The 21621-nt window shown below is 36.4% G+C and overlaps 6 protein-coding genes across 6 annotated transcripts; 1 reads left to right on the top strand and 5 right to left on the bottom strand.

Moving 5' to 3' along the window:
- Positions 1–393: 393 nt before the first annotated feature.
- On the bottom strand, positions 394–1840 carry LOC124341669 (transmembrane protein 218-like). Its single transcript, XM_046794600.1, has 2 exons — positions 819–1840; positions 394–647 (listed from the first exon to the last, which is right to left on the bottom strand). The coding sequence occupies exons 1-2, from the start codon at positions 1056–1058 to the stop codon at positions 465–467; spliced, it is 423 nt and encodes a 140-aa protein (XP_046650556.1). The 5' UTR covers positions 1059–1840; the 3' UTR covers positions 394–464.
- Positions 1841–1938: 98 nt separating this feature from the next.
- On the bottom strand, positions 1939–2640 carry LOC124341670 (CDGSH iron-sulfur domain-containing protein 3, mitochondrial-like). The gene is made up of 3 exons (XM_046794601.1): positions 2502–2640; positions 2249–2440; positions 1939–2187 (listed from the first exon to the last, which is right to left on the bottom strand). Exons 1-3 carry the CDS (start codon positions 2541–2543, stop codon positions 2035–2037), a joined length of 387 nt encoding a protein of 128 aa, XP_046650557.1. The 5' UTR covers positions 2544–2640; the 3' UTR covers positions 1939–2034.
- A 208-nt stretch (positions 2641–2848) lies between these two features.
- Positions 2849–6063, top strand: LOC124341667 (D-glucuronyl C5-epimerase B-like). Its single transcript, XM_046794599.1, has 11 exons — positions 2849–3127; positions 3193–3671; positions 3745–3791; positions 3875–3922; positions 4003–4185; positions 4254–4430; positions 4492–4597; positions 4670–4835; positions 4903–5014; positions 5081–5200; positions 5275–6063. The coding sequence occupies exons 2-11, from the start codon at positions 3280–3282 to the stop codon at positions 5622–5624; spliced, it is 1701 nt and encodes a 566-aa protein (XP_046650555.1). The 5' UTR covers positions 2849–3127; positions 3193–3279; the 3' UTR covers positions 5625–6063.
- Positions 6064–6318: 255 nt separating this feature from the next.
- On the bottom strand, positions 6319–10458 carry LOC124344432 (nuclear exosome regulator NRDE2-like). The gene is made up of 7 exons (XM_046797973.1): positions 9780–10458; positions 8950–9713; positions 8643–8879; positions 7402–8563; positions 7171–7339; positions 6742–7110; positions 6319–6671 (listed from the first exon to the last, which is right to left on the bottom strand). The coding sequence occupies exons 1-7, from the start codon at positions 10319–10321 to the stop codon at positions 6399–6401; spliced, it is 3516 nt and encodes a 1171-aa protein (XP_046653929.1). The 5' UTR covers positions 10322–10458; the 3' UTR covers positions 6319–6398.
- An 81-nt stretch (positions 10459–10539) lies between these two features.
- On the bottom strand, positions 10540–11734 carry LOC124344433 (putative lipoyltransferase 2, mitochondrial). The gene is made up of 3 exons (XM_046797975.1): positions 11317–11734; positions 10955–11248; positions 10540–10895 (listed from the first exon to the last, which is right to left on the bottom strand). Exons 1-3 carry the CDS (start codon positions 11492–11494, stop codon positions 10573–10575), a joined length of 795 nt encoding a protein of 264 aa, XP_046653931.1. The 5' UTR covers positions 11495–11734; the 3' UTR covers positions 10540–10572.
- An 880-nt stretch (positions 11735–12614) lies between these two features.
- Positions 12615–14910, bottom strand: LOC124344531. Its single transcript, XM_046798097.1, has 7 exons — positions 14455–14910; positions 14274–14366; positions 14162–14191; positions 13852–14093; positions 13583–13715; positions 13380–13498; positions 12615–13257 (listed from the first exon to the last, which is right to left on the bottom strand). Exons 1-7 carry the CDS (start codon positions 14707–14709, stop codon positions 12657–12659), a joined length of 1473 nt encoding a protein of 490 aa, XP_046654053.1. The 5' UTR covers positions 14710–14910; the 3' UTR covers positions 12615–12656.
- Positions 14911–21621: the final 6711 nt, after the last annotated feature.

Genomic DNA, 21621 nt, shown 5'->3' with positions numbered 1-21621 from the left:
TATAAAGCAATCCAGTTTTATTTTTAATTTATACGCCTGGTACGCGTTCAAGGACGGCAACTTCTGTGTATTTTATGATGGTCTAGAATGATCATACTATTAGCATCTCTAAATTCTCAACACACCCGCTACAGAAACAGCCGTCCAACAAACACTGTTATCGTTTATTTCATTCATTTTCTGTCCGTAAGAAAAATGGCAACATAATGGCAGCCGTTTCGCATCATCGTCTTCATTGAAGTGATAAATGTTTCTCTAATCAATTATTAAAGACCATGATGGTGAGTTTGGTTCATTGAATTCGAGATCGTTACGGTCAAAAACCCTCGATTAATCATTATATTCTAATGCCAAAATATATCAAGACAAAACGTAAAAAGAAAAGATGAAAAATAATTAAACATATTTTATATTTGCATACATTTCGTTACACAAAAAATTCATAAATATTGCGTGATAATTTATTAACGGATATTTTCTATCAGCTCCTCTTTGCTTGTTGAAACTTCTTGTTGGATTGGACATCCTGCCACAGTTTTCCTGTTTTGCTGAACCACTTCCAAATAAAACAGGAGGGATACTCCCAATAAAGTACTCACAGTTAAAGCACTCAAAATCATCATTCTGCCTAAGAAGACTGAGTCAATCTAAAACAATAAACATAATTTTGTTATGAATACCAAATTTCATAGAATTTCTCAACATTTGTCTAACATGGAATTTGTGTAAATATACTACAATTCAAAACAATGTTTTAAGTAGAGAGATTAATTACGTAATTTAGGCCTACGTATATTTCAAATGAATAGTCAACTCACCACTTCTAACTGGGAAGCGCTAATTGTGTTAATAAGAGGATGGCCATCGTGTTCTTTTTGATCGGCTCGTGGCAGAGCCAAAAATATAGCAGTCAGAACGGCTGCCAAGCAGGTAAAGACTAACGAAAGGATGGTTTGGATTCGATAAAAGATTACAATCAAAATCAAAGCGACAAACCAGAGAAATGTGATTAAAAAAACACCCAATCCGACATCGAAACCAAGAACTCGAACTGCCATTTTAATCTTGTTCACTTACGCGCCACAATTAAAAAACTGGGTTGCTGGTATTCTAGAAATGTGGTTTGTTTGGCTTAGCGTTGCCAGGGTGACGCGGAGGTTTGCAGTGTGCTCATGTAACAGTGAATTATTTCCTGCACAGACCTCCTTGCTCGGAATGTCATTTGTCTTGATGGTTGATACCGATGTGGAATAATTTATAACAAGCTTTAAGTACAAGCTATAAAACAGAATGTTTCATTGCTGGTTAAAACGGAAAAATATTTTGTTTTTTCGTACAAATTTTCAAACTATTATTATTGGATTATGTGTTACAATATAACAAATTGCTACATTAATTTCGTAATTTCTTATGTGCTCGTAAAAATTACGATTTTTTGTGTTAGTCCTTCGATAGACGTTTTATAATTCTTTTTTCCGGTTTTCCCATGGGCGCTTTCACCCGCTCCCCATTAGTCTGAACCACAGTTATTTACCGAGCTGAAGGGATCAAAAAGATCCTTACTGTGATAAATTCTCGTAAAATAAAATAACAACACTGTTAACATTCCTAACCAAAAATAATATGAAGCAATTCAAATAAAAAATAATAAACTGCAATTTTCCATAAGTCGATAAACAATTACGCTAGTACGTAATGCGCATATCTAATGTCATATTCGTGACTTACAATCATCATCGAAATTCATACGTTTAGAGAATTCTGGAAATTAACTAAATTTCGCTCAGAATGCCAAGTGTTAATTTTCTTACTTAGATTTAAAGTTGAAATTTAGAATAAACTTCAAGCTGTCTGAGATATTGTTAAATTGATTCTAATAAATGACCATTTGTTGAGCCCCAGCTAAAAAGATGCAGAGTATTTTACAACATAAATTCATTCAATGTTCTATACCAACTGTATTTTTATCTAGCATTCATAAGCTGTAGGATGGGCAACAGAAAAAAGTAAACTCATCTATCAATAAAAAAATTATCATTCATTTCTGTGAGATCCATCACAAAATGGACGACTATTGGTTTGCTTGCAATTGCAAAACCAATACTCTTTAGTTTCTTCAGGGACGAACCTAACTGGCCTTAATTTGATCTTAAGAAATGGGCTCCTGTGTGTCCCATCACAAAAGGGCTACAGAAATTCAATATAGTATAGTTTAGTTTTGATTCAAATTTGTGCCTTAGTATATTACCTGTGTTTTACTATGACCACAAGCACACCACATGTAAGATTTACCCTTCTCACACATAAATTTAAATGGTTGTTTGTCATAAACTTTGCCTTTTTCTTCTTGTTTGCTTGAAGCATGGAATTCTGATACAGTGTTTACCTCAGGAACATCGTCACGTTTTCCTCGAGACTGCAACCATACAACTGAACGAAACTACAGAGACAAGATAAACAATTAAAACATTAAAAAAAATATGTTATCATAGAATTCATACTAAAATTCGATTTGTAAAGAAGTTGCTTCGTATTAGTGCCATAGCTGACTAGCTGTATGTGTGTGTGAGTAGACAAGTAAAAAAGGTAAATAATGCGGTACGGCGAGAAAAGTTGCACTAACGTCTGCTAGTTTTTATGGGGTTGTCAAGTTGGAATTTTGACCGGCTCTGATGGCACAAAAAAAACAGAAATTAAAACATAGAAAATCAAATGTTATTTTCTTCCAGAAATATTTGAAATATAGCAAATTTTAAAAATAGTTTCAATACGAAAAAGTTTCATTGGAAAATAAATCACTGCAATTTCTTGCATCGGCGGTATCGGCAAGAAAGGGGTTCCTCAGCAGAAAGCTGCTCTAAGAAGTAAGAACGATGCTCTTTTTTGTTTGTGTTTTTTTCTTTCCGCTGAAGAAGTGAAAATTATGCGAAACACCATGTTTTAATTTACTGTGGCCAAATTAAAAGAAATATAGGTGTTTCTCCACGCAATGGCCTTTGAATGTTTACACCGCTTGACAAACGTCCGATCAGGGAAACATCCCTGACAAAAACTACCATGTTTTTGTCCGTTTATCCTGAGACATGATCACTGACGTTTTTGGATGAAATTTTCGCATCTGTTTGAGGTAAATACACACCCATTACAAAGGATTGTATGTTAATCTCATGTATTAATAATTTCTTATTTAAGATGGATCTTACATTTCTTAACTTCCACTCCATGATGATGAAGTAATATTTGCTAATAGATATGGGTTGCAGTTTGTTTTGAAACAAAATGGCTCGCCTCAATTTGAAGCTTCTATTGCTTCTTCTGATAGCTATAGTATCATTCACCTTGATCACTTACACTTTTAATTGTGGGCATCCAGTCTCCAGCCATCCAAGTTTTATTCAAAGGTTAGAAGAGCCATCTTTAACAGAATCAAGAGGCAAGATTTATGAAGAACTTGATTGTTCCATAAATGGAATGTACCACATTTCATGCCGAAAAGAAGGAAGAGAAGTATTTATTCCTTTCTCATTTCTTGAGAAGTACTATGAAGTCTATGGGAAGTTGACCAAGTCCAAGGGTCATGAACAATTTGAATGGTCACACTCATATTCTAAAGTTTTTAAACCAACCACACCATACAATGCATCAGGAATGTTCATGTATTTTAGTAACTAGTAAGTCTTAACTTTTAAAGTTTTACTTGAAATCTGTTTTCTTGAACTAACAATATTTATACGAATGTTTCAGTAATGTTGAAGTCCGCGATCGCGTTAAATGTATTTCAGCCACAGAAGGTAACTGACCCATACATTTATTATTTTTAAGTTTTCTCTCATTATTTTTCAGGTCAACTCTTATATTGCTTTTTTTTTTACAGGAGTCCCTGTTTCAACACAGTGGGAAGCCAGTGGATATTATTATCCAGGTAAGATTTTTTTTCCGAGATTTTGAGAAATAGTAAAAACTAAAAAATCTTAAAATAATTTAAAAACTTTTGTGATGCAGTACAAGTGGCCCAATACGGTCTCTCCCATTACAGCAAAAATCTCAGTGAACCCCCTCCAAAAAGAAAAGTCTTGGAAGATGGAAATACGTTTACTGCCAAGTGGCAAGTCCCAAAAGGAGCATACATAAGAAGAAACTATGACAGCGCAAAATTAACTCATGTTTTAGAATTCAATAGCCGAGGTAGGGTTTTATTTTTAAATTTTCTTCATTTCTTTCCACAAATTATCAATATTTGTTTTGAATTTTAGATAGTGCTGGTATATCATTAAGATTAAAGCAAGGGACCGATTTGGTGCTGAGTTTTGATTTGCGGTTCTTAAGTATGAACGGCTCCCTGACTCTTTTTTTAGAGGATCGTGATCGGTCACAAACATTTCCCGTTTCCTTTACTTGTTCTTCAGTTCTTGTGGAAGCCCATAACGCAAGTAAGGCATTTTCCCCAGATTTTTTTTTACGGACAAATAATTTATACTTTCCTTGAATCAGGTGGAAGTTATTCTACCATATATGGAATGGGCAATTGTCAAAGCTGGAACAGATTAACCCGGGATCTTCACATAGATTTGGTGAAAGGTCACGTCCTTTCAGGAAGGTATATTTGGAAACAGAAATAAGTAAATGTTCCGGGTGGAAAAAATTACAACAAATTTGTCTTTCTTTTTAGAGGGAAAAAATTGTCTAGAACAAAATTACGTGTTCATCATTTGCTGTTGAAGGGCAATGGGCAGCTAGACAACTTAACTCTTGCTTCAAGCAATCACATGGACATGTTTTATTCTTCCGCTGATTGGCTTGTCGTTCATCAAGACTCAAGCGGTGGATGGCCTATTGTAAACACTTTTATTTTATAAACATTTTAAGCTTTGAAGTAATACTTTGTCTACGTTTTGTCACTAGGGGGTCAAACGGAAGATAGCGTCAGGACGGGCGGATCTCGATCCCGGTTGGTATTCTGCTATGGGACAAGGTCAAGCTATGTCACTTTTAATGCGAGCTTTTTATCGATCAGGTAAATTTTGATGGTCATGCAGTAAGAAATCCAGATTTAAACTAATTCTCCCATATTCTGTTATAGGCAAACCTCACTATCTCGAAGCTGCACTTAAAGGAATGCAACCATTCAGTAAATCGAGCACTGAAGGAGGTGTACGTGCTTACTTCATGAATCAGTATCCGTGGTATGAAGAATATCCAAGTGAGTAAATTTTTCACAAATCCAATTCCAAGGTTTCGAAAAAATTATTTATATCGTGCGTATTCTTTATACAGCCGTACCTCCATCCTTCGTCCTGAATGGTTTCATCTACTCACTGATTGGTCTGTACGATGTGGTTTCTCTTGCTCCACCCAATCAAGTCGGCGATGCTCAGCTTCTTTTTGATCAAGGAATGCATTCGCTCAAGAAGTTACTACCTCTTTTTGACACAGGATCTGGTACAGTTTACGACCTTCGTCATTTCACTCTTGGTCTCGCACCCAATATAGCGCGATGGGACTATCACTCTACACACATAAACCAATTACTTCTGTTAAGTACAATTGACTCGGACCCTATTCTCACCAATGTTGCTGAAAGATGGATAAGCTATATGTCTGGAAAACGTGCTGCACACAACTGATGATGAGACTGGCTTCATTGGAAAAGATTTATTATACATACTTGTACCTTCAGTCACTATCACACAAATTACTTTATTGATTCGAGTGAGTTTTTTATCAGTTCAAGACCTCGTTTATTGCAAGATTATTTCCAGAATCCCAAACTTTTGTTGTATGTTGCTAAAACAATAATTTCATTTTGTAACCAATTAATTTATATGCGGAATAATTTTGAAGCGCGTGTAATTCGAATCTGATGTGTTGTAAACAATTTCTCTGTGTTCTCATCACGTACGTTTACGTATTTTTGCCCATGCTGGTGAAGGCCTGCTCTTTTTATTCTGATTTGTTTTTGTCGTTTGGAAAATTTTTCTGTTATGCATTCCATAATTTGATAATTGTGTATTTGCACTGAAATGTAAAACGATATACTAATTAGACTGACTGTACACGTAAAAACCTTCACCTCTTGGGTTTAATCAAGGAGTAGAAGGGAAAAACAGATGAAGTCCCCGTCCGGCTTTGGGGAAAATAATTAAAAAATATGTAATAATAATTAATTGGAACATAGGAAAATTGATATTGCAATGAAAAGTTATACTTCCGAGAGATACTACTTCTTCACATAATAAGAACCTACAGTATATACCTCAAGTAAGACTGAAGGGATAACTAATAAAGAGAAAAGGAGAAGAAAAAATAAACTAAGTTTTCTTTTTAAATCCAAATATGTCTTTGGAATCAGCGACTTTTATTTAAAAGAAAAAACACGGATATTGACATCAACATAAGTTTTATGTCTCGCTTGAATCATTGCTGAAATCGTTCTCACTTTCACTCGTCATTGACTCAATATTTTCTTCAGGGCTTGCTTTGGCGTCATCAAATGGAATATCTTTGATATCGGGATCTTGTTGAAGTTCATCGAAAATCTCTTCATTTTCGGTTTCAAGCAATACATCCAATTCTTCCAGGGGTACTCTAAGACGCAAATCTTTTTCTGCCATTAATTTTGCAACTTCCCTTATGGAAGCTGGGACATATTCCACTATATCCATACAAATGCTCTAACAAAAAAAAAATAAAATAAAAATAAATAAATATTGATCATCATTTTGAATTGGACGCGATAACTACCTTAGACACAGGACAATCTCGAAAGGCCCGATAAAACAGATCTTTACATTTCCGAGAATCACCAGTCAGGTGTGCACTATGCATCAGAATTCTCCACAGCAAAGCTACATGGCGCGCAGAACATTGTGTAACACAGTATTCTGTGAGATGCTCCAGCTTTCGTCGGTAACCTAAATGCAGCGTAGCGATTCCTCCAGCGTCACTTGCCCATTCTTTGAAAGTTGTTTCTTCTCCTTTTTTAATGGTTTCCTCCCTATTAGCAAGAGCTAGACAAGCGGCCAGCGCTGCTCTGTAACAAGACTTATTTTTTGCATCTTTGGCACGCATTGTAAGACTATTCCACAAACCACTAAACATGCTGCATCGCTCCTGAAAATATAAGTAATTGATATTTATCAAAAGAATATTCTAAACATATGAAAATAATACCTCAGAGTCAATCAAAACAGCTAACAGTTGCATACTGTCCGGATACTCCGCTAGTGCAGTGCAAAGTGTATCATAAAATAATCTTGGTTGAAAATCCTTCACCCATTCTCGGCACGCCGACAACAGGTCAAGTAAAGTGACGTAAGCAGACTCCCGACGGATATGGTATCTGCGAATACAAGGTTTAAGAGAAAAATTTCGCTTATAAAAAAGGACATTTTAAAAATTCACCTGAGAAATGCAATATTGTATCGATTCTCCGTAGTAAAATAGAAATCGCTTTTTTGAGAAGTTTCTAACCATTGTTGGACCATTTGAAAAGCAGGTAGGCAACCCTCCGATAGGGATAAAAAATACGAGTAACACCGTAGAAGCTCGATGAATTCGTCTGGGCTGTTAAAAAAGGGAGTTTCGACGTCAAAACTTGAAACGTCACATTCAATTGCAGATGAAGAGAAATCCTGAAGCATGGCTTGGTATTTCCTTTTGGCCTTTAAAAGAATTGCAGGAGTGGGAGGTGTATGTGGAGAGAATGATACACCCGCTCCAAGAGCAACTAATTGCGCCAAAGCTGAGGAGTGATTAGGCTGCTGGCGATTTTTACTCTGCAAAAAGGAACGCGAGTAAGAAAACCACGTTCGGATCAAAGCAGCTCTGAATCCTGTTTTCGACTGTTGTTGATCCATAACCAAGGGATTAGCGGAATACATTTGCAAGAGTTGACCCAAAATCTTTTGGTATTCTTCTTCGTTTCCAACTTCACGTTCCACTGCAGCGTATCCGTTATAGAGCAAAACAGTAGATGCAGAATCAGTACTAGGAATGTTTTTTAAAAAAGCTTTGATCCAGCACTTAGTCTCCTTCCAGCTCCGATTGATGTCACTTTGCTTCGACGATCGAACGATGGCGCGTATCCGAACTCTCTCTACATCCAACCACCACAGAGCTAATTCCAATTGATGAGGTGGTGTCAACATACTATAGCACTGCAGAATGACGCGACGAACGAATGTCAGGTAAGAAATGCTGTTAAGTATGTCTGGCAGAGAACTAGACAATGATGCAACTTTTGGAACATTCGCAAGCAACTGCAGAAGGTTATCTTCGTGGACCAGAGGAGCCCAAAAGAGTTGAGCCTGGCTAGCCGGTAGAAGAGGTACGCCAAGGGATACGAGGCATCCCACTACTAGTCGAAACTGGAGGCGATCCTTTTTTTCGCATACGAAAAGGTATTGAGAGAGATCAGCGAACGAAACAAAGCGATCCTCATCGTCACAGTCGCTACTATTTGAGCAAGCTTGAAAATGTTCATGGGATCGTAAGTACTCCATTTTATGCCACACAACTGGGAAAGATTGACCGGAGTTGATAATCGCGTCCTCGTCTTCTAGTGCTAAAAAAAAATGAAAATCATCACAAACTGTAAGCAAAATTTGTCCATAAGAAAATAAAGAAGATATTTTAATTAATACCATCTATTCCATGGACAGCGCGAATAGGTTGTCGTTCAGTCATTTGAGCACCGGAATTGCAGTTCACTTCACCAGTTCTAGGAACATGACTTTCCCATAATGCCTTAAGCCAAACAAATGATAGCGAAAGATCATCAGGTCGTTTAAAGCACAACTCTAAAAGTGCTTGAGAAAGCGAAACTGACTTCTCTGTCCAACCGCACTGCCGAAGAAATGAGCACAGACGCATACCAATATCTAATTGAAACATGTAGTAGAGAATTTTTTTTATTTTAGAAAATTTAACATTTTGAATTAATTTACTTACCTATCATGAAGTCTTCCAAATTCGTTGGACGTTGATGAGAGGCAAAAGATGGTTGTTGCATTTGCACGAGTTTTTGAAAACACGATGCATACGTTTTCAAAACCTGAGAAACACTGAATCCTTCAAAACTGTTTTCTATAAAATTCAGGTACTCTTTCCACAGTTCGATTGACATGGGATTGACGAAAAGAACATTACGCCATTCTTGATGCAAGGCAGAGCTATCCCAATATTCAGCAGCAATATTCAAACGCGCTGTGAGTAATTTTGTACTCTTTGGATTCTGCTCAATCGCTTTATCCAAAATTGCAACCTTTCGTTCCAATAAGGCTCTTGGGTGAAGACTTCTCCCGTGACTTTTATGTTGATTTTTGCCATCATCAGCATTTTCTTCAGTCATTGATAAGGAAGCTATGTTTTGATGTTCAATAAAGGAAAGCCATAAATCAATGTCATGAGGGTTTTCTCTAAGTTTCTCATTGAACAATGCTGTTTGACGAGAGATTTCAAATTCTTTTGTTTTTACAGGTGGCTCATCCGGATTTGCAATATGATTGCCTTGGATGTACAAGACAGTGCTGGAATCGTAAATTCCGAAAGGATTTGTTTCACTAGGTTGTGGTTGTACAGGTTGTACAAGGTTGGTAATTTTCGCCAATCTTCTCAGACTCTTCTTCCCAAAGTATCGCAGAGGTTTAGGCTTTTTCAGATAAGGTTTTAATGATGAATTGTGCGCACCTAATATTCCTCTCATTTGATGATGCCTATAAGAAAGTGATAAGCAATTTGTTAAATTAATATTCTTTGGAATAAAATATTGAATATTTTACCTGGCAACATTTTTAAAATACATATTTGGGAAAGCAAAATTGTCTTTACATCCTTTCACATCTTTGTAGAAGGATTCTTCAAGTTTCAATTGCAAACCACCAGAAAAAATTGATTTTCTGCCAATACTGGACAATTCCGGTTCAGGTGGGATATTTGAAATGTTTGATTTCTTCTTTTTTTTTAACTTCTTTTCAACTTTACTTCGATGTTTTTCATCTTTCTTTTTCTTTTTTCTCCTTTCGGAACTTTTTTTATATTCCTTGCTTGTTGTTATAACTTCTGCATCTGCTGTTGTTGGACTTTCTTGTGTAGTTGTACAAGTAGAAGTAGGGGTTTTCAACCCCAAATGATTATCACTCTGTCTCTGTTCTGCATTCAACAAACCTGAATTTTGTGACTGGATTTCAACGCTTGCAGCAACTGACGTTTTTGGGATAATACTTTGTTGAAAACTTTCATTCTTCAACCAACTGATCGTTTCTTCAGTCTTTTTGGACTCGGATGGCTTACTATCATCTTTTACGGAGTAAGCTGCAAACATTTTAATTAATTTCCCTCCGTAGTGTACGTTCGCGGTGTAATGTCACAAGCAGACGACTGGCAAAATTGTTGTTATTATTGAGGTAAATATAGATGTCACTACAAGCTTTTGGATACTAAAATTCAAATATCTTGCCCGCGAAAATGATTGTGTGTGCAGAATTTTTGACGTGTTTGTTTTTTATTTATTTCTTGACTAAAAATGTAATTTTACCATTGTAACAGTTCGACTTTAAAATGTATTCGATCTAATTACTTCAATTTTAAATCATTATTTCGTAATAACTGCGCTTCAGTTATATCGCTTGTTAAATTTTCTTTTTTAAGATGATTTACGACATCTTTCCGAACCTCATGTGATAGCATTTTCATGTCACATTCAAACTCATGCGAGAAAGATTGCAAAAAAGGGTATATAACATCTGTAATGGTTAATGGCTTTCTCAGTTCTTGAGACAATGTAGTGACTCCTTTGTCAGGTATTCCACAAGGCACTATATGAGAAAACCATGATAGATCATTGTTAATATTCAATGCTATGCCATGGGTTGTAATGTATCGGCTGCCATGAACTCCTACAGATTTTGAGAAAGGTATTTATTAGTGCACACATTTGAATTTGAATCTGAAATACCTATTGCACAGATTTTGTTGTCTTTCACCCAGACTCCTGTATCTGATGATCGCTCAGCCTCCACTCCAAATGATTTACACACTTCTATGACAGTTTTTTCCAACTTGCAAATATACCATTTCATGCTTTTATTGAAGCTTTTTAAGTCTAATATTGGATAGACAACAAGCTGACCAGGTCCATGAAATGTAATCAGACCTCCACGATTAGTTCTGTAAAATTCTGCACCTAGAGTCTTCAATCTTCTTTCTTCTGATTCAGAATAACCCTGTGTTCTTATACCAGTTGTGTATACTAAACATCAAGCTATATATTTTACAGATGTAAGATTTCAAACATTTACACTTATTATTTTCATATACCTGGTGAATGTTCCACTATTATTATTGTTCCATCTAATGTTTTTTCTTTATTTAACCTTTGGGATTGGAGGTTGGCTAAATACTGTTGAATATGATAGGCTGTTTGATATTTGAGGAAACCAACAGACCATACATTCACAGATCTGTGAAAATTTTGACTTATAACTGAAATTTTCATTGTGATTTTTTTAGTTCATTTCGCGAATCAAAACAACATTACTTCACTGTGCGCGTAGCAGACTAACATGCTACTGATTATTGGGGGTGTTACTAAACGATGGACTTCTAAAAAAAATATGCGACTTCGTAACTTCGTCTGCCAAGTGTCAAAATTTTTTTTTGTTTTCTAACTGCCAAACTTGTGCAGCAGTGATAAATGTCAATAATAAATTGTACCCGACAGACCCAACTAAATACAGATAGAATTACTAGACTGAGTTAAGTAATTTAACTATATTAGGCATCAATTATAAAGATGTTGATTACATTTTGTTATACAATTTTATAGCATGACTGTACACAAATATGTTTCAAGTTCAAGTTTTATCCACAAAGTGACCCATTCCTGAAATATGAGGATCTTTGATCATTTCAAGTTTCCTATGCCCTTTCCTCAACAGAAACTCAATTCTTAAAGTGTCACTTCTGGGAATTGCTGCATGTTGACGAAATTCTTGCCTTATAGTTTGTTCAAATCCTGGTTTTCCTTTGGCTGCAAATAATAAGTCTCTGTACAGATGTAATACCTCCTTTTGTAAACGACTTCTTCCAGCCATTTCTTGGTTTGGGAATTATGGTTTATAGAAATGAAACTTCAAATGGCATTGGAAAGGGATCACAAATGTACATGAATCCTTCAGTGATATTCTTGGTCCTTGGTCTATAAAAAATTGTTGCTTGTCAGCAGACTAAACTGTGAATGACTATAACTGAGTAAATTTAAGTTGGATTTTTAATGAATGAAATAAATCTTATAATGAAGCAGTTATTCTGCATGCTGTACCTGATTTTGTTTATGGAAGACTGGTCTCTGATTGTTTTGTTTTCTTATGTAAAATCTTTTAGCTATTACTCCCTTGAATCTGGTGGCGCTAGTGCAACATTTCACCGAACACAAACGCAGCCTCTTTTGGCTCTTTTCCTTGACATGTTCTGCGAGTCCGCGATCCTTCGAACTATCTTTATAGTAGAAAAAGAGTTATAGAATATCATACATAAAGATAGCTCTGGTGTAGAGTAATCTAAGAATCACAATATTTTATTTTTAACGTTTTGTACACAAATTTAAAAAAAAAAAGTACAACTGCTTCATTGGAAAAACAAAAATTGATTATTCATAATTATTCAGAGCATTTGCAGAAATCCGAAGGACAATAGCCGAGCCGACAGTTGTTATTACACCAGGCTGTCATTCCGGACATGGTGTTTTGCGAAGAGACAGGAATGTAGTTTGTACATTCTCCGTTTCCAACCGAGGCTGGAGCCGGAATAGGTTTGCCAGTGGTGGTGGTAGGTTTAAGAGAAGTTGGTTTGGGTTTCGGGGGCAATGGTGTAGGTCGCGTGACCGGTTGGAATGGTGGTCGAGTAAACGAACCCAGTATTGGTGACATGGTAAAAACTCCTGGCGGATTGGTTCCATTAGGGGTAGTCGGCCTAATAGTGGGTCGTGTTGGGCGCGTTGGTCGGCCTGGCCGTACAGGTCTTAAGGGCCGATTTGGACGTTTTGTTGTAGTAAAAATAGATGGTGGTCGAGTCAATAAAAGAGTAACCGTTGACGGATTAGTCACGGCCGCTGATGTTACGGGGACTGGGGTAGTGGCAGTTGTCATTTGTGTTGTGGTTGAATGAATTTCAGTGGTCGAAGTAGGTGTTTGAGATGGTACAGGTCTTGTTGTTGTAACTGGAAATGGAACCGTCGATATTGTAGTGGGAGACGAAGATCTACCAATTGAAAACAAATGTAAGTAAACTTAGCTGTAGTTTTTTTTTTTTCTTCGGAAGAATTGGATTGAATAACCTCATCATCAATAATTTAAATTATAATTTTGAATATATAGGCCTACCCTCCAATGGGGGAAATCGCTACGTCAGAACAGGCACGGAAGGACTCTTGTGGTCCGCAGCCTAATCTGCTCGTTTCATCAGGACAAACTCCCCATCGATTACCCGTCACGTAAGTCCACTATATGTCAGGATTGACAAGGAAGAGCGTTTGAACATCAAAATATTGAAGGAACGGTAGCTAATAGATATCTGTGGTATTTACCTGGATTACACATTGACTACACGTCACTTCGGACGGCAACTGAATTTGGATTTGGTAGGTAGCTGCAGATAGATTCTCCAGGCTGAATTTAGTAGTGGTGAATCCCGTGCCATCAACAAAATTGAGTGGGTATCTATTTTTTTTTTAATTCGTATTTTTAAATGATTTAGTTCTAACTATTATTCATCATATCTAAATACTATTTTTACTGATTGAAACAAAACAAGTGCCATGAAATATTTGGGATGGAAAAAAAATAATCAACTAACTTCTCGAAACAGTCTTGGGTAGGATCTTTTTGTGGGTTGTTATTCGGGCAGAGCTTAAATTCGTAGAATCCTCTGTGGGTAGCTGTTATTTGAATCGTCACGGATATAATTTGCCCTTGTATGTAATTGCGCACAATTGTTCCGGTGGCGAAAATCCCACCTGGAGCCTCGTGTGGCTTAATCACCTCGTCATATGGATCACCGCACACCCCACATCGGCCCGAGTTCACCAGCCATTGCCTCTGTTGATGTTTAAATTTAAATTTATTAGGAACTTGGCGTCAGAAACAAACGCATAGAATTAATGTACGTCAAATCCGCCGCAAAATCCCTCCACATCCTAATTAAATCAGCGAAAGAATTTTGGTTTTTCATTACATAGGTCTATCAACAAAAACCAAATTATAATTTCTATAACTCACGTTATAATCTTTCGGTGTGTCGAAGCCTACTCGCCAAGCGGTAGAACGCGATGGTGGGTCAAACAATCTTCCGTGACCGTCAACTAAACTCACCTGTTGATTTTTCAAATTTTAAAAATAGTAATTAGTTTGATTTAAAAAATATGACTATAGCCTACATTTTAATGATAAAAAATATTACCAATATTGACGCAAGAATAACCAATCCGATTGCTCTCCACTCCATTTGAGCCAGAAGATTCATCACTGTTACTGCTGAGAGAACGAACTGCTCGGGGTGAACCACAGTATTGTTTTGATCGGTAGCGTTCAAATGTTCCATACTGCAAGGAGAGTTCGGAACTTTTATAGCCGAAGCAAAGCAGACCCGTTGAAACGCTGTCAATTCGAACTGAAGTTGTCTGGAGACTGAATGACCTGGAAGGGGGGAAATCATGCTCAGGCCAGACTATGATTTGGCGCGCGCACTCAGGACAGGTCGGCCGGAATGTCAGATACGCGCCTACAGTAAAATCCAAGTTCGTCATGGGCGCAGAAAATCACCAGACAAGATTGAAGTATTTTTTTTTTTTTTGTTTTGTTTTGTTGTTATTATTCTTTTTTTTTTTATTTTCTCTCTATCTTTTATAGGACATTTATAGAACCACGGAAGTATTCCATATTTGATTATAATAATCAATATCGTATACATTACCCGGGCGAAGCAGACGATACACGTTGAAATCACATCCGTTCAGAACAGTGAAATGATTACTGATGCACTAATTGAGAAATAGAATGAAAATTCATATTTGAAGATTAATATAATATCATAAGGATTGGTGATTTCAAAAAACCGAAAAAAAAACGGATAGTGAAGATATTGCGTCCGTATAGCACATACAGCTGGGCTGAACCATCTTGGTCGTCAGGTAGTAAGGGCCGACTAGACCGGACTAGACGTCGTCATACTCGTTTGAGCCTTTTATTTGTTTATCTTTTCCTTCAAAATGAGTGGATTTAATGAGCTCGACATGTTGGTACGCGGAGCGCTTGGCTGGACGTCTTCTCCCTTTCCGTATCCTATGATATGACCTAGTAGGCTAAACAGTTCTACAAAATCCCAAAGGTAAGACAGAGTATATACGGTATAGGTAGCCAGTAATTCTACTAGTGTCTTTTGTTTTATCACGCCCCGTCATCAATCTGTGTATTGTATATGGCTTGGAAAGTACGTCACAAAAAGGGTTGAGCTAAGGATCAATGGCGCCATTCCTTGCACGTTTAACAGTGATAAGGCTAAGGAAAAGGTGCGCTTTCTGGCAATTTTTGTTTTAATCTCTTTAAACTTATATTTAAAGGAATTAGCCTACGGATGTATACGTATCACCTGGCAGTGAGAGGTGCCATTTTATGTCCGACTTATAAGGTTCAACGGAGAACAAACTTAACTTATAGTCCTTATCAACTTATTTACTTTAGTCTTTATAGAATAAAATGTTTATTCAATGTTTGGAAAAAAATTGTTGGATAGAAATATCCAATGTCTGGATAGTTAAGAAATCCCTTAATGAGGGGTTCCTACGGGAACTCCCCTCATATTAAGGGGTTGACCCTTGACAGCATAACAATGATAACATTTTCAACATAAACAATTTGCCTCAATAATATTACTATAAAATACACTCGAAATATAATATATCCTTCGGGTTCCTTGCGGCGTACGCACGCTACCTATAGTGATAGTTGTCAATTCGTAATTCGATATAGTTGAGAACTTTTCGCTTACTTTTTCGGTTTAGTTCCAGCTTCCAGGCTTCCTGCTTCCAGCACAAAAACGAAAATGGCTGTTATTTTCTTCACTAGATGGCGATAAATATTGTTGGTTAAGTCTATTGCCATGAAAAGGGTTATCGTGGCGCGACAGTCAAAACTGTCTATTGGCGTCTGAAACAAACACTGCAACAAAAACATTTATTTAGTGGCCTAGGGGTCTATTACAGGTCTTGGGTCGCACCAGAAACATACTTTGGTTAGAAATCTTGTGGAATCTACGCCTTCTAATCATATTTCATCAGTATATTAAGAAGTAAAAAATATTGACAAAAAGCGATATCGTATTAATACAAACAAATTAACAGGAGGAAATGTAAGGACTGGGAATTCCACCAATGAATGCCCAGTTCAATGTCTTTACCCGTTGAACAGCTGTGTGTGCAGTTTAACCATGATTTAACTGGGGACGTCATATATATAATATACTTGTCCATCAACAGGCACAGACTAGACAGATTTAAGCTATGCAATAATTCCATGCAAACCATTGCCCATCCTTTCCATTTTGTCACTTTTTTACACCTTCCTCACCAGGAATGATTTCTAACCTGACCCATGTCCGAAGACGAGTCGTCAGTTACAGTTTACCTTGTTCTATCACCTGGCGGAATTCTTGAATAGTAATTTTGATCATCTGGGGGACCGAACCCGGGTCTCAAGATGACACGATTATCAAGCGACGACTTATCCAATTCACCTATCCATCCCCACTAACCAGGTTTTAATTTGCCTAAAAATATTCCGAAAAAATTATGTAATAAAAAATTTGGCTATTTCAAAAGTATTTTTTTGTAATTATTATCTCGTGGTTGATAGGTTTGAAAGGCATAATAATTTTGGTTAAATCTATTGCCACCAAAGTCGCTACAGGTTCTCTCCTGTCACCTGGCAGTGAGAGGTGCCACTTTATGTCCTTAAGTGTGACTTAAATGACTTAAGGTTCAACGGAGAAAAATCTTAACTCATAGTCTTTATTAACTTTAGTCTTTATAGAATAAAATTTGTATTCAATATTTGGAAAAAAAATTGTTGGATAGAAATATCCAACGTTGGATATTTAAGAAATCCCTTAATGAGGGGTTCCTACGGGAACTCCCCTCATATTAAGGGGTTGACACTTGACAGCATAACATTTTTGAAATAGTAAACAATTTGCATCAATAATATTACTATAAAATACACTCTAAATATAATATAACCTTCGGGTACTTGCGGCGTACCCACGCTACCTATAGTGATAGTTGCCAATTCGATATAGTTAAGAACTTTTCGCTTACTTTTTCGGTTTAGTTCCAGCTTCCAGGCTTCCAGCACAAAAACGAAAATGGCTGTTATTTTCTTCACTAGATGGCGATTGATATTGTTGGTTAAGTCTATTCACTCTATTGCCATGAAAAGGGTATCGTGGCGCGACAGTCAAACCTGTCTTTTGCCGTCTTCTATCTATTGCTGGACTATTGTCACGACTTCAGACTTTTCCATGAGAAGCTCAAGCCGATAAAGACACAGAAAAGCGACTTGGAGGATTCCTTTTGGGTGAAGTATTTCCGGGTTATCTGCAAAACTAAAAGGAATTGAATTCTATGGTCTTCTATATCCGGCATTGAAACCGCTTTGCAGTTCAGCGCAATATTGATCAAGCAAATTTTAAAAATACTCTTGTAGGATTTCTTTTTACAAACGGGACAAGTTATGTTGAACCACTAGAATCGCGTATTGCTTCTTGTTAATCCAGGGTACCAAAGGATTTTGTTACATATTTTGAAAACAACACCTTTTTTTCTAGTTATTTCTACATCCTTATTCTTAGTTCCTTCTGTGATTTTGAAAATAACATCCTCCATCTGTGGTAAGCACTAGCCTAAGCAGAGATGGCTTTCTACTGCCTTTTGATTGGACACTGATGGCAAAACGTGCCTTATCTCGCGACAATACTTGAGTCCTGGGTGTCATCAAGCGTGTCACTAATTAAACACGAACATGCATGGGAAATGTATTTACGACCAACTTCGTGAGTCGTGACCCAACGTTGATAACGATTAATGTCACCAAAGTTTGTGTGTGAATTTTTGCCTTTCTCTTATTGATTGTATCGGCTGGGAAGCGGTGTGATACATTACACTTGGACGGGATTTATGGGAGCACACACTGTTTGGGTTAAATAAAACTGCAAATATTTTGATTTTTGCTGGAATTTTGTCAATGAAATCGGTATGTCTATGGGGCAGAAGGCCCTTATAGACCTTATCGCTTTGAGAGTTTATCGAGTTTATCACACTCGACTACTTCAGAGATTTATTTAGCTTACCATTTATTGAAGAACTTCTGTTCACGGTAAGAAAAACCCTGAATTTACAATATAATTAATAACAATAGAGGTTAAAGAAATAATCCTCTTCCCTTCACGTTCGTATGACATTAATAAAAGCATTTCCGAATAAAATAAAAATAAAAATAAAACACAACATTAAAAACAGCGAAAATAGTTTGCGTGTTTTCTCTTTCATAAGGAAATCATGGATCAGTTTACTTACGTTTCGAGAAAGTAATACCGTAGCTTATGTAGCAAAATTTAATACTAAACAAATCACATCATACTTGACACATTTGTTATTCAATTAAGAAAATATCACTAGATGAATTTTTTCATAACGAATACGACTTCGTAGAAAATTAAAAAAATATAAAAGTAAAAAAAATATATAGCTATAAAGTTGACAATAAATTCTACAAAACAAAAATTTGGTTTTAAAAATTTTTCTTTAGAATTTCTATTTGATTAGATGCTGTAAAATGCCTTTCGTCTTTTGCATGTAACAAGTAACAACTTCACGGAACCACATTATTAAGGGGAAATTGTACTAGTCGCAGTCTACTACGCTACCGCAACCTACCTAATATCACAGCCCTTAATCAAACAACCTTCAGCAAATTGCATAATTTAAATTAAGCCGAATTAAGCGAAAAAAGATTACAGAACAATTGCTACACCTAAAGGTTTTACAAAGCTATGTTGACTCAAAGACACACCCACACACATTACAGAGTATAGCCCCTGTTACAAATCGTATAGCTTCTTATATGTCTGTATCTATTGGATTATAGATCAAAAATTCTCTTTAGTCTCAATATACATTTATGTCGACATATTTTATGTAAATACTCTCGTGACTTTTATTCTAGATCGAAGCTTTTTTTTCCCCGGTGTTGTTAATGTAACTATACATAATCTAGCAACCACAAGCATGCGAAAACCCAATCGGCCAGCTGCCAATCATCCCCGCCGTTTTATGTGACGGTTTATTAGATGACATGGGTGATGGAGACCGAAGTATAGCCTGCCCTCCCAATATACCGTAGATATCTCGTCATCATCACCCTCGCTCTCTCTCTCTCTCAGACTGTGTTGACAGGTTTTTATTGCTTGCTTTTTGTTGCTTTTGCTTGCTTTTTGTTGGCTGGCATCGGAAGAGTAGCGCGGTAGCGCTCGGATAACCAAGGCAGCATATCACGGCTTGTGCTGACTGTGGTGCGCGGTGTAGTGGATAGTTTGTAATTTATTACAAGGTTTATACATTAAAGATCGATACACACTTCTATATCATACAGGCTGAGAATGGTGAATTGTTTGCAGGACAGCTGTATATATCTCTTAACAATGAACTCCGAGTTCATCATTTTATTGTGCACGTCGTATAATGCTGTGTTGAATATGCAAATATTTAGTCACGCCTGATATGATATAATAGCTACCGATATGAGTAGAATTTAAAAAAAAAAAAAAGTATAAGATAAAACTCATGCATCATCTGATGGCTGCTGGATATTCTACCTAAGTGAACAAGATTAAACATATCCACATTGTTACCATCACCGTCACTAATACCGTTATTCTTATTAATACTTCTTCTTTGTATTCTTTTTTTCTTCTCAAACCGGATTTAAAGAGTCCCTTAAGATTCTGAGTCGTAAAATCAGCTACAAATATATACTTATATATAGCTATTAGTTGGGATTTGTGCAACATTTTTCCCAACTTTTTCTACGTAGAAAGACCACAGCAATTAATCAAACATTACCATCGCCTTTTCCCTATCCCATTTCCCATCGCAAAAAGCTTCGCGGATAAAAACGGGAATGAAATTTCGGACAAAATATTTGTTCACACCAATGCCAATAAGCTACTGCGTCGCAAAAATAATCTGTACAACTTAAAGTTGAAAATTTCAGAATGCTTGCAATAAAGAAATATTCAATCCATCAGCGATCCATAATTCGTTTACTGTTCACCTACCTTGTCCATATTATATGTATTGATCGAACAAGCATTAAATCGTAAAACCTCTGGGAATGTACTATCATCAGTCACATGTTCATTAAAAATAAATCCATTTTCTATATTATTACTAATGCAATCCGCACGATTTATTAATCACATTTAATGATTTTGTCGGCTCGAACGTTATTATTGGTTAATTTTATCATTGCTAACAGAAGCAAGGATATAGAAAAACGAATATATATATATAGTCTTCATAACATTACGACCACGACGGCACCAAACGGTATTCAATAGATTTTCTATAATGCGTGGGTTTCTATAACCTCGCTGATATTTCACGAAAACATATATATATGGAAAGACATCTGGAGAAGTTGAATGATTCTGGTCGTCAGGAGAAGACAAACAAATGCAATGTCGGTAATAGAGAAGTAGCTAAGGAATGCGTTATGAAGCTACGCGGTGGTGGTATCAAAAGAAAAGAAGTCGAGTTTATAGTAGCATCAAAGACCAACAATGATGCGTTTTCTTGAGAGGGTGGTGGGAGGGTGGATCCCTCTGTTTTTGACAGCATTGATGCGTGTTTTTTATTCTTAGCTCTTAAACTGTTGCAACGTAAAATCTCGATATCCATAATCTGACTTTTACTTTTTTTTTACAGAAATAATAAGAAAGATGATCTACATATACGTATACAAGCATAGTTGTACTAAAGGCCTATACTGTATAGCCACATGCATCCATAAATATGGCATAACATAGCCTACCCTGGCTGGCACATGATAAAAAAAAGCCCTTTTCAGTTTCTTGGCCCTTGAAACAATACAGGAACGCACAGAAAAAAAAGTGGAGGGAGTAGAAAAATTGTGGCCTTTGTTTTTTTATTATTGTCGACCGACCAAAAAACTAAAAGTGTCGTCTTTTAGAAATATGTGCCACGGGTATCATATTTTTGGAAGCGATATGCATACCACGATTCATTTAAAAATAAATACCCTATTTTTATTTCAATATGAAATTGTATGTTGAAATATGAAATATTTCATGTTACCAGTGAAAGTGAATAAATGTGGTCGATCCTGATCAGAATTTGCAATAAATAAACAATTTGACAAAAAGTTTTAGCAACAACAAAACACGAGTAGTTATATTAACTTTTTAAAACAGGGCAGACGATTCAGATTGCGTCAGTATGTTTCTTATAGTGGCAAACGGTAAAACAAAATACTTCATAAAGATTTAAAAAACAAA

Source organism: Daphnia pulicaria, chromosome 6, assembly GCF_021234035.1.
Source record: "Daphnia pulicaria isolate SC F1-1A chromosome 6, SC_F0-13Bv2, whole genome shotgun sequence".
In the NCBI taxonomy this organism is placed as follows: domain Eukaryota; kingdom Metazoa; phylum Arthropoda; class Branchiopoda; order Diplostraca; family Daphniidae; genus Daphnia; species Daphnia pulicaria.
The sequence above is the reverse complement of the archived record's forward strand: the minus strand, read 5'-3'. Positions and strand labels throughout refer to the sequence as shown.

Bases quoted from the DNA above. Each gene is read 5' to 3' on its own strand.
- LOC124344531 (XM_046798097.1), bottom strand. From the start codon at position 14,709: ATGATTTCCCCCCTTCCAGGTCATTCAGTCTCCAGACAACTTCAGTTC. The intron at 14,367-14,454 runs GTAATATTTTTT...AAAAATCAACAG, and splicing joins TTATTCTTGCGTCAATATTG to GTGAGTTTAGTTGACGGTCA. The intron at 13,499-13,582 runs GTAAATACCACA...CCTGACATATAG, and splicing joins GTAGTCAATGTGTAATCCAG to TGGACTTACGTGACGGGTAA.
- LOC124344433 (XM_046797975.1), bottom strand. From the start codon at position 11,494: ATGAAAATTTCAGTTATAAGTCAAAATTTTCACAGATCTGTGAATGTA. The intron at 11,249-11,316 runs GTATATGAAAAT...CTTGATGTTTAG, and splicing joins AATAGTGGAACATTCACCAG to TATACACAACTGGTATAAGA. The intron at 10,896-10,954 runs GTATTTCAGATT...CAAAATCTGTAG, and splicing joins CAACAAAATCTGTGCAATAG to GAGTTCATGGCAGCCGATAC.
- LOC124341669 (XM_046794600.1), bottom strand. From the start codon at position 1,058: ATGGCAGTTCGAGTTCTTGGTTTCGATGTCGGATTGGGTGTTTTTTTA. The intron at 648-818 runs GTGAGTTGACTA...TTATTGTTTTAG, and splicing joins GCGCTTCCCAGTTAGAAGTG to ATTGACTCAGTCTTCTTAGG.
- LOC124341667 (XM_046794599.1), top strand. From the start codon at position 3,280: ATGGCTCGCCTCAATTTGAAGCTTCTATTGCTTCTTCTGATAGCTATA. The intron at 3,792-3,874 runs GTAACTGACCCA...TTTTTTTTACAG, and splicing joins ATGTATTTCAGCCACAGAAG to GAGTCCCTGTTTCAACACAG. The intron at 3,923-4,002 runs GTAAGATTTTTT...TTTGTGATGCAG, and splicing joins CAGTGGATATTATTATCCAG to TACAAGTGGCCCAATACGGT.
- LOC124344432 (XM_046797973.1), bottom strand. From the start codon at position 10,321: ATGTTTGCAGCTTACTCCGTAAAAGATGATAGTAAGCCATCCGAGTCC. The intron at 8,564-8,642 runs GTATTAATTAAA...ATTTTTTTTTAG, and splicing joins CGCTGTCCATGGAATAGATG to CACTAGAAGACGAGGACGCG. The intron at 7,340-7,401 runs GTGAATTTTTAA...TTGTATTCGCAG, and splicing joins TACAATATTGCATTTCTCAG to ATACCATATCCGTCGGGAGT.
- LOC124341670 (XM_046794601.1), bottom strand. From the start codon at position 2,543: ATGGCACTAATACGAAGCAACTTCTTTACAAATCGAATTTTA. The intron at 2,441-2,501 runs GTATGAATTCTA...TTGTCTCTGTAG, and splicing joins TCTTTACAAATCGAATTTTA to TTTCGTTCAGTTGTATGGTT. The intron at 2,188-2,248 runs GTAATATACTAA...GAATTTCTGTAG, and splicing joins GTGGTCATAGTAAAACACAG to CCCTTTTGTGATGGGACACA.